This window comes from Callospermophilus lateralis, chromosome 2, assembly GCF_048772815.1.
Source record: "Callospermophilus lateralis isolate mCalLat2 chromosome 2, mCalLat2.hap1, whole genome shotgun sequence".
Classification (NCBI taxonomy): Eukaryota; Metazoa; Chordata; class Mammalia; order Rodentia; family Sciuridae; genus Callospermophilus; species Callospermophilus lateralis.
The window spans coordinates 13,846,763-13,863,691 of record NC_135306.1 but is presented as its reverse complement, the minus strand read 5'-3'; the positions used below and the strand labels follow the sequence as shown (position 1 = coordinate 13,863,691).

General features: G+C 32.8%; 1 protein-coding gene across 1 annotated transcript in view; it reads right to left on the bottom strand.

The window, feature by feature from the left end:
- Megf9 (multiple EGF like domains 9) overlaps positions 1-16,929 on the bottom strand; it is a 95,804-nt gene that overhangs the window by 37,154 nt on the left and 41,721 nt on the right. The window contains exon 2 of the mRNA XM_076845602.2: positions 6,967-7,168. Coding sequence (XP_076701717.2) covers positions 6,967-7,168 — 202 coding nt within the window. The remainder of the gene's footprint in view (positions 1-6,966; positions 7,169-16,929) is intronic.

Below are 16,929 nucleotides of genomic sequence, written 5' to 3'. Positions count from 1 at the left end.
ATAAATGTAAAGATATTGTATCCATCAAAAAGTAAAAAAATATTTTTTAAAAATTCCAAATTGACCTAAAGTGGCTTAACAAGGTGAAGCAAGTAGAGGAGTCTACAATAAGGCTTAAGGACAGTGACGTGTTTGATCAAAAGAAATATCTCTGTTTCATAAATTTTTGTTCAGATGTTAAAAAAAAATATCAACTCATGTGACATTCACAAAAGTCATCAGTAGCTGAGGAAAAAAGTTTTTTTATTCATTTGACTACAGTTGATATCTAATTAATAATTAGAAGACCAGGAAGGCAAATTATGCCCTGTATTAAATGGAAGTTTTAAGATAAAAGTGCACCAAAAAAACTTGGAGCTTTCCAGACTGAACTAGTTATACATCATTTACACCTAAAAATCTCAACATACTCAGTACCTTTTTCTGAAAAACCACTTTCTGACCATTTATTAATGTTCAGCTTTTAGAATAATTTGTTTTTCCATGATCTTAACATGAAACTTGGTGTGATATACTTAATATACCTTCTAAGATATAAAGTACTTGTTTATTTATGGAAACAATGAACCATAATAACAAGATAAAGGATAAGTTGAGGTACTTTTAACCAAGATGGATACCTTTAAAAAATTCCATTTTCAGGTAAAAATATTGAAGTATACAAAAAAATCTGATACTGGTATAATTACAGGAGTAACAATTGGTGTACAGAAAAATGTTATTTTAAAACAAGAGCTATGTCTTCTATTTTTCTATAAAATAACATAAGAATATACTAGCTTATAAGATTTTTTGAATTTGTTTCTAGCGATCAAATCTTTTCCTTACTCTTCCAGAATTACAAAGTACTAAATAAGAGTTTGCATAAACAGCTGTTTACTCCCAAGTATTATACAAGAGATGATTTTTAGAGCCCTAAATGAATGTGTATCTTGGAGGTGTTTTGGCATTTATTTGAAACTTATTTTGGTATTAGTTTACTTCATAAGTAAAATATGCCTGTAGCATATTCCCATCAGCAAAAATGCAAAGTAGTAAATAATTCAAAATATATTGTATAGCAGCAACCATAGATTTTATGGAAAGGATATTAGGTCATTTTAAAACTTCTTTATTATCTTACTAACACAATCTAAAATAATACATCTTGTCTACTAACCTATTGGGGATACTAAAAAAATTCTCTCATCAGTATATAATAGTCTACATATAAAGTCAGACCTGGCAGTATTTTTTTTTAAGGAGAGAGAGAGAGAGAGAGAGAGAGAGAGAGAGAGAGAGAGAGAGAGAGAGAGAATGAATATTTTAATATTTATTTTTTAGCTTTTGGCGGACACAACATCTTTGTTTGTATGTGGTGCATGCTAAGGATCGAACCCGGGCCGCACGCATGCGAGGCGAGTGCGCTACCGCTTGAGCCACATCCCCAGCCTCTGGCAGTATTTTTAAGAGCTACATGAAGAGATTTAGGTTTTGACTAGTAATACTGTGTTTTGACATCAAATACTATCCATTCATTTATTAAATCTATATCAAAATGTAAAACAGGAAAACATTAGAAATGTGTTCCCAAAGGAAAAATGAAAAGTTCATATATTATAGACCAACTCTTTTCAATTAAACAGGTTGGAACACCAATGGTGACATGAGGGGGTGGCCATCTGTCAGTACATAAAGGACTTTGTGTCTGCATACAAAGGCATTGCTCAACCCACATCTGGCTCCTGCAGCCAAAATCTACCCTCACTAGGGCAACTCCTGCTGAAATATAATGGCATAAAGAACAGGGAAATTAATTTTTTAAAAGTCAGTTGTTTGTTCCATAGTTTTTCAATGTGTGAGAGAACCAGGACAGAATTGAGTCTGCTTTTTTACTTTTATTTATTTTTGGAATGAGAACAGGGAGTCAAAACAGAAGAGAATTTGAGTAGGTGTTAGATAAGATTTCTCATCTCATTGTATAATCTTGGGAAATTCAACTGAACTATCTCTCCCCCTCTCTCTCTGATGGATATAATACCTTTATTTTATTTATTTTTATGTGGTGCTGAATGCCTCACACATGCTAGGCAAGTACTCTACCAATGAACTACAACCTCAGCCCTCAATTGAATTCTTATGTTTTACTCCATCTGGCAATCTTTTAATCTCTCTTTCTTCCTAATTTATAACTTATAAGGCAGACCTCAGTTTTGTGCTCCTCTAGAAATCCTTTCCTTATAATTTCAAATTACCCCTATTCTTTTTCTACTCTAAACAACTCTACTTACAAATTAAGCATATATTTATCAACTATTTTATATTGTATTCTAGTTGTTTGTGTCCTTTAGTCTTGCAAAGATTATAAGTGTCTTGACAAAAGCAATTGTAATATTGTTTTTATTCTAAAATGTTGCCTAATACAAAGAGAAGGCAATATAATACATATTGCAAATGACATTTGTTCATCAAAGGGATGATCCTCTCATGTTCTAAATTTCTATTAATCCAAAACTGGGATTAGCCCTTATCAAGCAGAGCTATTTACATAGCATGAGGTACATCACATGAGGGTTAAGGTCTAATTACCAAGGACAACTAGAAGCTATTCCTAGAAAATAACAAGTAGTCTAAGTCATAGCATCAGAGTTTCTTACAATAATTACTCTCTTGACCCAATACCTGAGATTTTGAGAAAGGTTATATCCACATAGTGGCTAGAAAAACATATTCTAGATCCATATTGCAAATGCTTCAATGTTACCTCTTTTGTTTACTGTTATCCCCTGGTAAATTAGGCAAATTACCTAACTTCCAGTTGTTTTCCTGTACAAATGAGAACAGCAATGACAGTGCCTATCTTATATTGTTGCCATGAAGATTAGATGAATAAATCACTGAAAAGGGCTTAAAATATTGCCTAATATGTATTTAATTAATTTCAGCCATTATTATTCTAAAATATAAATATTCAATTTTAAATGGTATAATAGGGTTTTATGAAAATGGAAGCAAACAAGTGAAAAATCTTTCCTTTATAATGAATAGTTTCTTTTTTAGCCTATTAATAAAAAACAAATACCTAAATTCTTTCTTATACTCAAGTCTGGTTGACCTAGTTCTGTTCTTTTAAGATACTGATTCAATTCCTCACTATTATAGTTTAGATCTGGAATGTCCCGCCCAAAATAAATATTATTCTGCATTAAACCATAGAAAAAGTGTTATTTTTTCTCTAAAATGTACATACCTATCCTTGCAGCCAAAGACAAATAAGAAATAGGGAAAGTAAAAGAATTAAAGATTGGAAAGAGGAAAAGTGACTGGAAGAGAAGTGAAGAAAGAGGCCAAAGTATTGTGAGGATTATCTAAAGATAAGGCAATCATCTGGAACTCTGACAGGAACATTGTCAAAGAGACAACAGTGAGTCATATGTATAAAATAAGGGGTGATGCTGGAGAGCAACAAGGATTTGGTTGGAACAGCATAGTCTGTTCCCATGAGCTTCATAGGTTTGTTTTTTTCCTAGGAGGAGAAAGGGAGAGGACTCAAGAGGTATGAAGAAGATATCTATTTCAACTCCAGGCCCGGAAGTAAGTAGTAACAGAGAAAAATAACTGCAGGGGAAGCAAGGTCTCTCCAGGTCTCTCCAGATTTCACTTAGAAGAAGCTGTATATGGTTTGAGAAATCAACATATGCAGATAATATAAATTAATGTTACTTCATTGTCAAAAGAAACCTACAGGATAACAAAACCTAGAAGTTACACATAGAAAATAGCCCATGCAGAGTAAGTAATAAAACAGGTATTTTCTACCTCCTTCTTAACTTTAGTCATTCATTACTGAAAATCAGATGTTCTATATGAAATACTAACAAAAAACCTATCGCTCAATATTTTGAATGAAAAAAAATACAATTCAAAATGACCAAAGCCAGAGTTATAGCTCAGTGGTAAAGCACATGCTTAGCACATGCAAGACCCTGGGGTTCAAAACTTAGTACCAAACCAACAAACCAAAAAAATAAAAAGTGTACTAAAATATAGTTAAGCACCCCAAAAAGGTAACAAACTCCCAGGTTAGGATGCAAAATGTTGAAAACATCACTTCTGGATCAAAACACATTTCTAAGGTTATCAACAGCTTATAAGGCATTAAATCATCTTTGTTGATATCTGGTAAACCTTTTAAATCATATAAATGTGATTCTGATTCTAACAATTATAACTAGAATTTAACACAGACTCCCACACATTATTTTGTTAAAGTTATGGCTTATTCACTTTTGGACAGAAATACAAATTTTTTTTCCCTAAACATCAGCCAAACACATTTAACATTAAGTAATTTGGGGACATTTGGGAGTCATAGAAAAAAAAATTAACTATGAAGTTATTCTACGGAGTCTTCATATTACATTTGTTCAATTGGACTGAATGGCTATTTTAGTGTAAAAATAGGGCAAATTAACAATCCCTACCAAACATCAGAATTTTCATATTCCAAGTAGAAAAATAGTAGCGATCTTCTCAAGAGAGTTTCTGTGAAGATTAAATTAATAAGTTAGCATAGTGCCCAAGTACATAGTACATGCTCAATAATTATTAGTTATTTATCTATTCCTATTATTTTTATTATCTGTCTAGCAATTGTAGCTTATAAATATTTATACATACAGAATATTGTTTGATCCTTAAGACATAACAACTGTATGCAAGAGAAAGGACATGGATTTCCATCTCAAAAATGATAAATGCTTAAAATAAGTGACTTGCGTAAAGTTACTTTGTCATCTAACAATACCCACCATGACTGGAGATAAGCCACCTATAAACCAACAGTTGCTAAACTTTTTCTTAAAAGACCATATGACTTGCAGGCTATATGGTCTCTGTTGCAACTATTAAACTTTGCCACTATAGCACAAAAGGAGCCATAAACAATGCTAAACAAATGGGTGGGGCTATGTTGCAATAAAGCTTTATTTATGAAAACAGGTTGTACACTAGATTTGGTTCAGGGACTATGGTTTGTTGATCCCTGCCCAAAACTTAGGTTACCAGTCCTATGTATTTTTCTAATACTTTATGGTCACTACCTATTTTTCTGGATAGTGATTTATCATTAAACTTCTAATAGCATTAACCATCAGGAACAATATAAATCAGAAATAATTTGTGAAAGAACTTGAAGACAGTAATATACACTACATAGATATTACTGCGACTGTTTTTTCCTCTTCTCCAGCTTTTAAAAATCTCTTTTGCCTCTTTCCTTATTTCTTTCTCCTTTAATAAGGCAGTTGGCTTTAAAGTAAATACTTTTCTATTTTCCTAAAAATATAGAGGCAAATATGTTTGCTGAATCTTATCTTAAAAGATATGGTGGACATTTGATGAGATATTAAAATAAACACACTTATCAATGTCTTGTCTTAAAATAGTAGAAATTTGAAACTTTGTAATATAACTTATATGGATATGGGTTTTGGGGGGGAAGGGAGAGGGTGAAGTAGAGGGAATAACAGTAAGCAGCTACTATATTCTCAATCTCAAAGAACAGAGTTATTATCAGTTTTCTCATTAAAGATGTTACACAGGGGGCTGGAGTTGTGGCTCAGTGGTAGCGCGCTTGCTTAGCATGCATAAGGCACTGGGTTCGATTCTCAGAATCACATACAAATAAATAAAATAAAGGTTCATCAACAACTTTAAAATATTAAAAAAAAAAAAAGATGTTACACAGTGTGGTAGTAAAGATACCAGACTTGGAAATGGAAGACCTAATTTAGAATTGTTTTTTTTTTTCCAATTACTATCTTTGTGACCTAGTAACCTACATATAAGGAACTGCTGTGAAGACTAAGACAAATAACTGTTATAACACCAAGCATCATAAACATTGATTATTGTTGCATTTGAAGTTATAAACTTCCTAATCAAGGACATTTCTATATGTGAATAAAAGTACAACATGATACAATACAGTGCAATAACATGATTTGTAAAGCGTCCAAAATATCTATTGCTAAGGATAAAGTACAAAAGCGCTTTTTGTTTGCCAAGAAGATGAGAAAGTTCTTTAAAAACATTCCCTTGTATAAGCCAGAAATATTCTTTGAAATTAAAACAAACCAGGATTTATTACGTGATGTATGCTGAACATTTTATATACATCAACTCATTTAACCTTTACAACAATCTTGAGACGAAACTGATCCAATAAAATGAAATGACTTGCCCACAGCACACAATGTCTTGGATTTATACCCTGGTTACACTGATTCTAAAGCTATATTCTTTTTATTACATAATATTCTTTTCATCTTTTTGACTTGGGATCCACATAAAGCTAAGTGCCTTATATAAGGCCAAAAGAATAATTAATTTTGGTGTAGTAGTAGATAAACTTTACATAACAAGGCATGGTTTCACCAGATTAAGTCTCTCCAAATCACAAACTTTTTCAGGGCTATTTAATCTGGTTTTGGCCTCAAAAATGTAATGGTAAATAGGATGAAACCAGTCTATTTACCACTATCTTTTTTAAAAATGGATATAATCAAGTGAAACCTTAGATGTTCAACCCTAGAATTTTGATAGGAGAAAAAAAACAAAAAACAAGTTTCCTTAAACTCCACTCATACATTAATAAGTAAAACAAAATATTTTCATTGGAGATATCTAAAAGTTAGCCCTTCCAGAAATCAGATTCCTTCCTTAATTTTTTTCTATGAAATTTACAGAAACTATCACAAAATAAAATTGGTGTTCCCGATGTTTTTGAAGAACTAAATCAGTAAATTAGAAGCTTTTGGGTTATGATATTACATGTAGCATACAAAGTGAGGGAATAAAAATATATAAAATATTTTATAAATTTATGATCATTCTTTCCCTTTATTTAAAAGAATCTTTATTTAAACCACCCTTTTTTCCCCTTGCTAAAATAAAATGAACTTTACCTCCATCCTCAATGCTTACCTGTTGCAGAGGACGCTGAGGGCCCCATGTAGACTACAGTGACATGGCAGACAGAGCCCAGAAGTGTGATTCAGGTAAAAGCCCTCCTTGCAGGCTTCACAGTGAAGTCCCTGATAACCTTTCTGACACTCACACTGCCCTGTTGTCAGGTTGCAGTATGTCACATCCAGGCTTCCAACCCTAGAGCAGTTACATACATACTCTGAAAAGGAAAGGAAAGAGACATATCAAACAAAGTTCAATAACCTCTTAATAAAATGAGCTCTATTTTATTTCTCATAATAAATATTTGTGACAAATTTGTAAGGCTTGATAAATTATTTTTATCTAGTACTAATTTACTTTCTATACTGTTAATTTACATTAGGAAAATGTAAACAGGGAACATAAAATTATGTATGGTTCATAATTATAAAGCTAACATCCTCAATTTCTCTTCCAGTACTCTTTATGTTATTAGCTTTTATGAATTGGAAGCCTCTAAAAGCAGGCTTATCTACATGGCACTGAGAATACATGCTAGAAATGAAATGTGAAATAATAAATAATCCCACTGAATAACAGCAAAGACCTAAAATACTGATGATTGAGTCCAATAACATATACAAGGTCATATAAGATTGTGTCACAGCCGTAATCATGAGCTAATATGTTCCACCTAGGAAGAAACTAATAGCGGATTGAAGATTTAAGGTAAGGAAATGATGAACAATGAATCCAGAATAAAAAGACTGCAGGTTCATCAAGATCAGTAGTAAAAACCAACCATAATGTGTCTTTCCCAAATTGAAAGATTTAGAAAACAAATATTTTCTTTAAGTATATTTCAAGCAGTTCTTTGGATGAAAATAATTAGAAGCCCTTGGTTTTATCCTTCTAATACAAAGACTTATTTGAAGGTTAGGATTTTTTTTTTGCTACTACATCTACTCATTTTATTAAAAGGAAATGATTTTTAACATAGTTTGACATATAATAAACATAGTATTTTGTAAGCACCTCCAAAAAGATGTAGCAGAAAAAACAAAACTTAGAATATATTCTAGGTATAAGTTTCAAAGCTTCAGTTCAAAATAGAGACTAAAAGAAGTCAGAGAAATCTATGGTACAAATTATACTCATGAATAGGTAAGACAGTAAATAAACTGGTAACATACTGATAAAAGTTTATTTCGGAAATACAATCCTTAAATGCTATTTTTTATTGTTTTTCTAAAAGTTCCTGAATAACTGCAAATGCAGCGACTTGAGAAAAGTTAAAAGGGACGTTCCTTTTTATCTAAAAAAAAAGAAATTAAACTTCAAAATTCTTTGTGTGATCACACATATCATATCCATGCAAGACAAAACAAAGGATTCCACGAAGAAATTCCCACTTGGCTAACTCTGTACCTCCTATGCATCTTCAGTTCCTAACCGTTGGTGTCAGTTAATAAACAGGCTCTTCACACTTCTTTTAATTTATACACATAGTGGATGATTTGTTTATTTTATGCATATCCCAAGCATGGATAGTGGATTAAAAATTCCAAAGGAAAGTTCAGATTTCTTTAGCCCCAAGTATAGGAAAGGAATCGGCTTGCCACCACAATCAATGTTCTTTGTTTTGGGACTGGTGATGTGGTTCAGTGGTAGAGTACTTGTCTCACATGTGCTAGGCCATGGGTTCAAGCCCTAGTACTAAAGAGAAAAAAAATAAAATCTTATTTTAACTAAGCTACATAAGCATGGTATTTCTTTGAAAGAGTTACATACTTTTACTTTATATTTACTTTCCAGGCCTGTGTGTGTGGTGGGTTTTGTATATAAGAAAGGCATGTTCAGTAGCTTTTAAAGCTGCCAACAACAACTTCATGGTAAGACCTTTGCTTCACCAAAAATAGACAGAATGCTTAAAATAACATTTTTCTTCTGGAATTTGGCAGAAATTCAACATATATCCAACTGTTCCTTCTGGACAAATTTCATCACAGGTTAAACTAACCAAATTATGCTGGTACAGAAAGAACTAGCTAAAGAAAAATAAAAAGATAAGAAGTTTCATAATAAAGACAGTAAATTTATTCTACTTTTAATATTAAAAGTATTTCCATCTGAATACTCAATCAGTATTCTCAATGAATCAGATATAATTAGCAGTATTTTCCAAAGAATGCAATTAATCTAAGAACTCAGAAATTAAAAACACAGTATTTTTTTCAGTAAAGATTTAATGGATAAACCTTCATTACTAACCAAGTTCATTGGCTATTTTTTTCTACTGAGTAAATTTAATTTCTTTATTACCTCCTGAACATACTCTTGTTAGTTCCATCTCTTAACTTTTCCTCATTCTGTGCACTTGAAATGTTTTCTGTTCTTCACATATTCAAACCTTCCTCCTATTTCAAGAAGCTGAAACTTAGTCCACCATAACTTCTAACTCTATTGCCCCTACTAACACCTACTACCTGGAACTCTCCTGAGAATGTGAAGAGACACTAAAGCAAAACAGTTCTGAATGCAGACCACAGAGGCAGACAGCTAAGGTTTACCATGATACTCTCTCACTAAATTTATAACCTTAGGCCAATTAGTTAACCTCTGTGTGCTTTCATTTTCTCATCAACAAACAGGGCCTAATAATACTACCTATAACACTCATCCCCAAAAGTGGGTTTTGGAAGTACTGCAAATAATTAACATAACAGCTGGGGAAAAGTGGGAAGTGATACTAGAAAAAATAACATAAATGTAATTCATTTGTTAGATTCATAGGCCACAGCTTTGTTATACCCCCTAGACAAGATCTGAGAGCCTAGGAATGGATTTATTACCATAGCATCTTTGGACAATGTCTAGAAAATGGAATTAGTGCCTTGTTATACAGAAATCCAAGTTGTGAGCCATCCAGGTAAAAAATAAGAGGATAGCTTGTAATACTAGGTTCCATGCATCACTAATATGTGTGCCTACAAACACAGTGATAAAACAGAAGAATTTAGGATGTGGTTTCAGAGAGGATGAAAAACAAATATTCATTAATTATATGCCATGGTACTAATCATCCTACCCATAGTAAGGTGAATGGAAAATATTTTAGCAAGAGAGACCACCCTAGTTGTGGGAAGGAGGCTGACATCAAGACAAAGATGTGCTATCGTGTTAATACTTTTCCCCAAAATAAGCAAAGAAAAGGAAGCAAGAACAAAGCACACCAAGTGTCCGAGAGCGTGTACATCTTTTCATTTGTAGCTCAGAATCTGAAGTTCCTTGATTAACCTCAAATGAAATGACCTAAGTGAAATGAAAACTAAAATCTCAGATCCTTCATGGTTCTGGACATTTGTGGGGAACCAGATAGGAGATAATGCAGAAATAATTCAATCCCTTAGTAGAATGCCAGCAATATGAAAAAGAGAAAAGGAAATTTCAGTGGTGGAAGCAATGGGAAGGACCTATAGCAAAGACAACAGGAAATGCTGACTTTTAATGAGGAGGAATCTCAGACACCAGAACTCAAAGGAGTCTCTGACATGATTAATGGTAGGTCATTAGTGTGAATGTTAATGAGAATGAAACAATATGAAGAGTACACCAAAAGCTAAACACAAATAGTATCAATGAAATGCCAAAAAGCTCATTCAGTTGCCTAAGTAAAAATATGGAATAAAAATTTGCCAAGTAGCAGGTTACCTTCCAATGCCTTATACTTCTTGGGAAAAGTATATTCAGAAATAATTATTCAGAAATAATTAAAGCAATGTAAATGTTCACAGAGAGAATATAATCTTTGTCAATTTTTTTTCTTTTTGTTGTTTGCAGTTTCTGGAGAACAATGAAACATAGCGATTTGAACCCTGAAGAAGAATAAGATAATAAAATCTGGTGCCAAGCTGCTTTAAGCATTTGAAAAGAGAAATTCAAAGGCCCAGGGGTTAGGGGTGTGGTTCAGTGGTAGAATGTTTACCTAGTATGTGCCAGGCCCTGGGTTTGCTCCCCAGAACTGGAAATAAAAGAGAGCAGGAGGAAGGGAGAGAGGGGGGGGAGAGAGAGAGAGAGAGAGAAGAAAACATATATAAAGGCCCAGAGAAAGAATAGTTCCCCAGAGGACTTCAACTTATGAAATAATTTTGATGTAAAAATATCCAAAGAAATCACTGCATACAAATCAAATGGTGCACTTTTTCAAACATTCCTTAGTAAGGACCAACCAAGAGAATAATTTTGCTTGTAAGAACCACAAGAACCTTTGTACACAAACACCTATCTTGATAAGCGAATCTGTTATCTGCAGCTATTTTGCACTAATGCTGGGAGTTTTTAAAAAAATATTAGTTGGGCTGGGGATGTGGCTCAAGTGGTAGCGAGCTTGCCTGGCATGCGTGTGGCCTGGGTTCGATCCTCAGCACCACATACAAACAAAGATGTTGTGTCCGCCGAAAACTAAAAAATAAAAATATTAAAAAATATTCTCTCTCTTTCTCTCTCTCCTTAAAAAAAAATATTAGTTGTGATAGTATGTCCTAGTGAATATGTCCCCACTCTCTGTGCTTCTGTTGTAATTAACTATGATGTCTGGAGGCACAAGCAATTTAATACAATAGTGTGATAGCTAGCTCTTTATAGGTTAAAAAAGAACTATAGCCAGTGACAGTGACATGTTCCTCTAATTCCAGTGGCTCAGGAGGCTGAGGCAGGAGGATCACAAGTTTGAGTCCAGCTTCAGCAACTTAGCAAGGCCCTACCTAAGCAACTTAGGAAGACCCTGTCTTAAAATAAAAAAATAAAAAGGGCTAAGGATGTAGATCAGTGGTAAAGCTCTTTTGGGTTCAATCCTTAGTAGCCCCCCCCCAAAAAAAAGGAATTATAAAAGCAATAAATGAAAAATTTGAAGATGTATGAAAAACTTGTTTCTTCAGTCAATTCATGATGCAAACCTCTTAAAACAAAGAAATGTTAAATTGATAACAGTATGTTGCTAAGCTAAAAGTGATTATAAACAAGAATTGCATTTAAACAGATATTGGATAAATAATTGAACTTTAACTAATACAGAGGAATCTAGTTCATGAGTACATCCTGAAATTCTACTATATAGCCACTTTAAAAGTTGAGTAAAAACCCTTGCAAAACACAATTTACAATCCCATATTCATTTAATAATAATTTTACTCATGCTTTTCAATATTTCAAATACTATTATATATGAAGAATACCAGGGACTGGGGTTGTGGCTGAGCGGTACAGTGCTTGCCTAGCACGTGCGAGACACTGGGTTCAATCCTCAGCACCACATAAAAATAAATAAATAAAATAAAGGTATTGTGTCCAACTACACTAAAAAAAAATTTAAAAAGAAAAAAAGAATGCCAAAAAAAAAACTGTTCTAGGCTTCTCCTAAACTTTTCACTCTTCCTTTATTCAGAAGACATATAAAATATACTGTATTGATATAATCTTTTATTCAATATCAAATAAGCAAAAACTAGAACAAATATATTCAAAATGCATTAAGATTCAGTACTTCCCTTGTAACTAAAAATTTAAAACATTTAAAAATTCAATAATAAATTTAAACTTATTTGGAAAATATTTCTTTTTTTTTTTTTTTTTTTTTAGAGAGAGAGGTAGAGAGAGAGAATTTTAATATTTATTTATTTTTTTTTAGTTATCGGCGGGCACAACATCTTTGTTTGTATGTGGTGCTGAGGATCGAACCCGGGCCGCACGCATGCCAGGCGAGCGCGCTACCGCTTGAGCCCATTTCTAAAACATTATTTTTATGAACTATAAGCAAAGTATTCTAAAATACACTTTTATAATTTAAATAATAATAAGGACTGGAGTATAGCTCAATGATACTATTTGTCTAGCACACACAAGGCCCTGGGTTCAATTGTCAGCACCACAGAAAATAGAAAAAGAAAAAAAATTATAAAAGGTGGTTTTTAAATGTACCACCAGATTTTAATTTTTCCAAATATTCCTTAAAAGAGAAGGATGTTCCTCCAAGGCTTCAATATATCTAGATTTCATTTCTCTGTTTGGACCTGCATACTTGATACTTTAGTATCATCACTCGAAAAACTTTACTTTTATAAGTCAATAGCTAGAGGTCATCTATAGTTATGAAGAAATTGACCATACTGAGTTTACATGAAACAAGTTGATTCCAGGATATGAAACATATGGGGAGTTTAAGAACAAAATTCAGATAACATGGTCACTTGTCATGCTGGAAGAATTTTTATTTCCCGCATTATATCTTAATATCAAAGAATCAACCATGCTTGCATCTTCTCAGAGAATAACCTCCTATGCCTCTGCCTTTTCTCACCCCTCCTTTTCCCCCTATTAATTGTGGCCCAATGTTTGAAAATAAAATGAGGCAAAGAGTACTAACATAAGATAGGTACCAAATAAAACATTATTATTTTTAATATGTGGATTTTATTATCTTTATCAGAAGAGTATTTTCATTTACTGAAAATATATTTAAGACTCTGATAAATATTTCTCAGAATAATGGCCACTCAAAGTTTAAGTGCAAAAGAGAGAATTCAAACCATAGCCTCAGCTGCAAAAGCAGATAAAAGTAGTTCTACTCTTTACATATACATCACAAACATTATAAGAACATACACTGAATGCAAGTCAAAGAGCAAACTAAACATTAGAATGCAAAGAGTGTATTCAGGATATAGCTGGGTTGTAGAGTGAGTGCTTAGTAAGCAGAAGGCCCTGGGCTCAATTCACAGCACCAAAAACAAACAAAACAACAAAAACAAAAAATGGCAATGATTAGCCATCTGTTAGAATGGCTAAACAAAGCAAACAAAAACCTCACAATACCAATTCTTGGCAAGGATGCAGAACAACTAGAACTTTAAAAAGTCACTTGTGTGAGTGCAAAACAATAAAGAAACTTTTGAAAATAGTTTGATCATCTCTTATAAAGTTAAATGATACACCTTTATCATATGACTCAGCAATTCCATTCCTAGGTGTTTATCCAAGACAAATGAAAATGTATTTTCACAAAAATACTTGAACACAAATGTTCATAGCATCGATATTCATAATCACCACAACTTGGAAAGCATCCAAATCTCCTTTAACTTGTGACTGGATGGACGATGGTACAGCCACAAAATAGTAATAAAAATAAATAAATAATCCACTGGCATGCAAGAGCATGAATAAATCTCAAATATGTTATGCAGAATAAAAGAAACTAAACTCAAAAAGCTATATAATATGATTCCATTTACCTGATATTCTAGAAAAGACAAAACTATAGGGGCAGAGAACAGACTAAGGCTTTGCCAGTAGTTACAGCTAGGAGGGAAAGGCTGACTACGAAGGAGACACACAGGGGAATTTTGAGTGGGGAAGGAAACTGTTTTGTATCTTGATTATACATTTATCAAAATCAATAGAACTGAATATTCAATGAGCAAACTTTATTAGATATAAATTTTTAAATAAGCAAAAATTATATTTAAAAAAAAGCAATAAGGTTTTATTAGATTGGATTTTTAAACTTTCTTGAAGGGATGCCTTGGTGTGCTACAAGCAACTACTTTAGCTGGACTGTGGTTTTAAAGTCAACCAGAAGATTCAACAATGGCTCAATCCTTTACTAAGTAAATGTTACAATTAAGATAGAAGGAGATAATTAATGTGTCGCCTGATTATTACATAAGGAGTTGTATAACATTCTAGGATTTAAAATGCTGTCTAAATAAAAGGAGTGGCAATTACTATGTGTATGGTATATTTCTTCTTTTCCTTTTGGCTCCAACTTAAATTTGGGGATGTAATTGCTCTTGTGTAAAATGAGGGAGAAGAGAGAAAAAAATGAACAATAAAAGATGTACAGGATTCCCATTCCTTTTTTCACTTACAATTGTTTATTTCCTTTAGATATTCCACATTAAAAATTTGCCTCTAATCAGGCACAATAGCACACACTTGCAATCCCACCTACTCAGGAGACTGAGACAGAAAGATCACAAGTTCAAAGTTAATCTCAGCAATTCAGGGAGGCCCTTAACAACTCAGTGAGACCATGTCTCAAAATAAAAAGTAAAAGGGCTGGGGATGGAGCTCAGTGATACAGTGCCTCTGGGTTCAATCCCCAGTACCCACCCACCCCCCACCAGCCCCTTAAGAAAAAACTTTGATTCTAAACTGTTTAAACAAAGACCAGGAAAACGCATATAAAGATAACAACTTTGAATCTATTCAATCTATCCAATTTAGAACTTCATCTTTTTCATAAACCCAGGATAGGATCTAGAAAAAAACAACATCTCTTCTGGTTTTCAAATTGAAAAGAAAAGGAAAAATGATTGACAAAAATCAAAGAATTCTTAATTCAAACCTCTATCTGTGTATCACAATTTAAAAGCCAATGAACTATATTATCTTTACTATGTGTACAGTATATTTCAAAATACACTTTTAATTAGGACCGTATTTCATCTTTGTAGGTTTGCAGAAAAGGAATCTCAGAAAAGGAATCTCATTTTAGGGAAAATAAGTTATCAACAGAGTTTTTATTTTTATAAAGGTTACTCTAGCATAATATTGATACTCACATTACATTTCACATGTATATTATGCCAAGGTAGGGTCACAAATCTTTGAAAAGCTGGGAAACTTAATATTAAAACTGTTGAGTTTCTTGAGTTAAGCCAGACCTTGTAGAAATGTGGAAAGTTTTAAGCCTCCACTTTCAAAGAAAAGCTTTTAAGATTTACCTCTTCAAATGAAAATGTAGCCATTAAATTTTCCAATCACAAGTTACTATAAGGAAACATTTATTCTACTTTATGGTGGACATATGAAAATAATGGGGCTATAATCCAGTTTTTGTATTGTTGTTTAGTGCTACTTGCCCCTGGCTCATTGCCAATTTTCCAAAATTCAAAGATAATTAATCTAATAATTGAGACAAAAAGACAAGTTCTGAAAATGTAACCGATAACTTTTCCTACTAAAAATGAAGACAACATTACCAGTTATTGAGCATGTACTATCTGTGTATCAGACATCACACTAGAAACTACACATATATGGTATCCTTCTGCCAGTCTTGCAATATAGGCAGTTTTAAATAGGAATCTGAGTCTCAGAGAGATGAAACAAATTATTCAATTAACCAGGACTGGAGAAAGGACAAGAACCCAAATGAATAACTCCTAAGTACATTCATTTCATCATAAGAAGCTTCTACCTTTGAAAATGAGTAAAAAAAAAAAAAAAAACAACCCACCAGACAGACCAAGAATACCTTAAATCAGACTTTGCAACTAATTAAATAGTTCTATGATCTTCAATGAGTCTACTTACTCTGAGTTGAGTGACTTAATCTATAAAATGTGAATAATTTTCATCTATCTTAAAAAAGATAAAATTATGTACTGTCACATTTGCTGCTTTTGGCTTATAAATACCCATTTTTAATTGAATAACTAGTGTATCTAGTAATCCTAATAAGTCAGAAAACACTTTTCTTTGAAAGTTTAAATGTATATATGCTATGTTTTCAGGGAAAATTCGTAAGTTTGAAATTGCTCATTAAGAGCAAATTTTCTCATCATTTCTCTAAATTTCTCATAAATGCTTAATACAGAAATGATCAATATGTAACTATTGAGTCGGGCATGGGGGCACATGCCTGTAATCCCAGCGGTTCTGAAGGTTGAAGCAGGAGGATTGCGAGTTCAAAGCAAGTCTCAGCAATAGCCAAGCCCTAAGCAATTCATTGAGACCCTGTCTCTAAATTTAAAAATAAAAAAATAGGGCTAGGGATATGGCTCCGTAGTTGAGTGTCCTGGAATTCAATACTTGGTACTCCAAAATAAATAAATAAATATTGATATCTACTCAAAACCTGATTTCATTTTATGAAATAAAATTAGAGCTGATCAATTTAAAAACCAAAGGTCAGGGCTGGGTTTGTGGCTTAGTGGT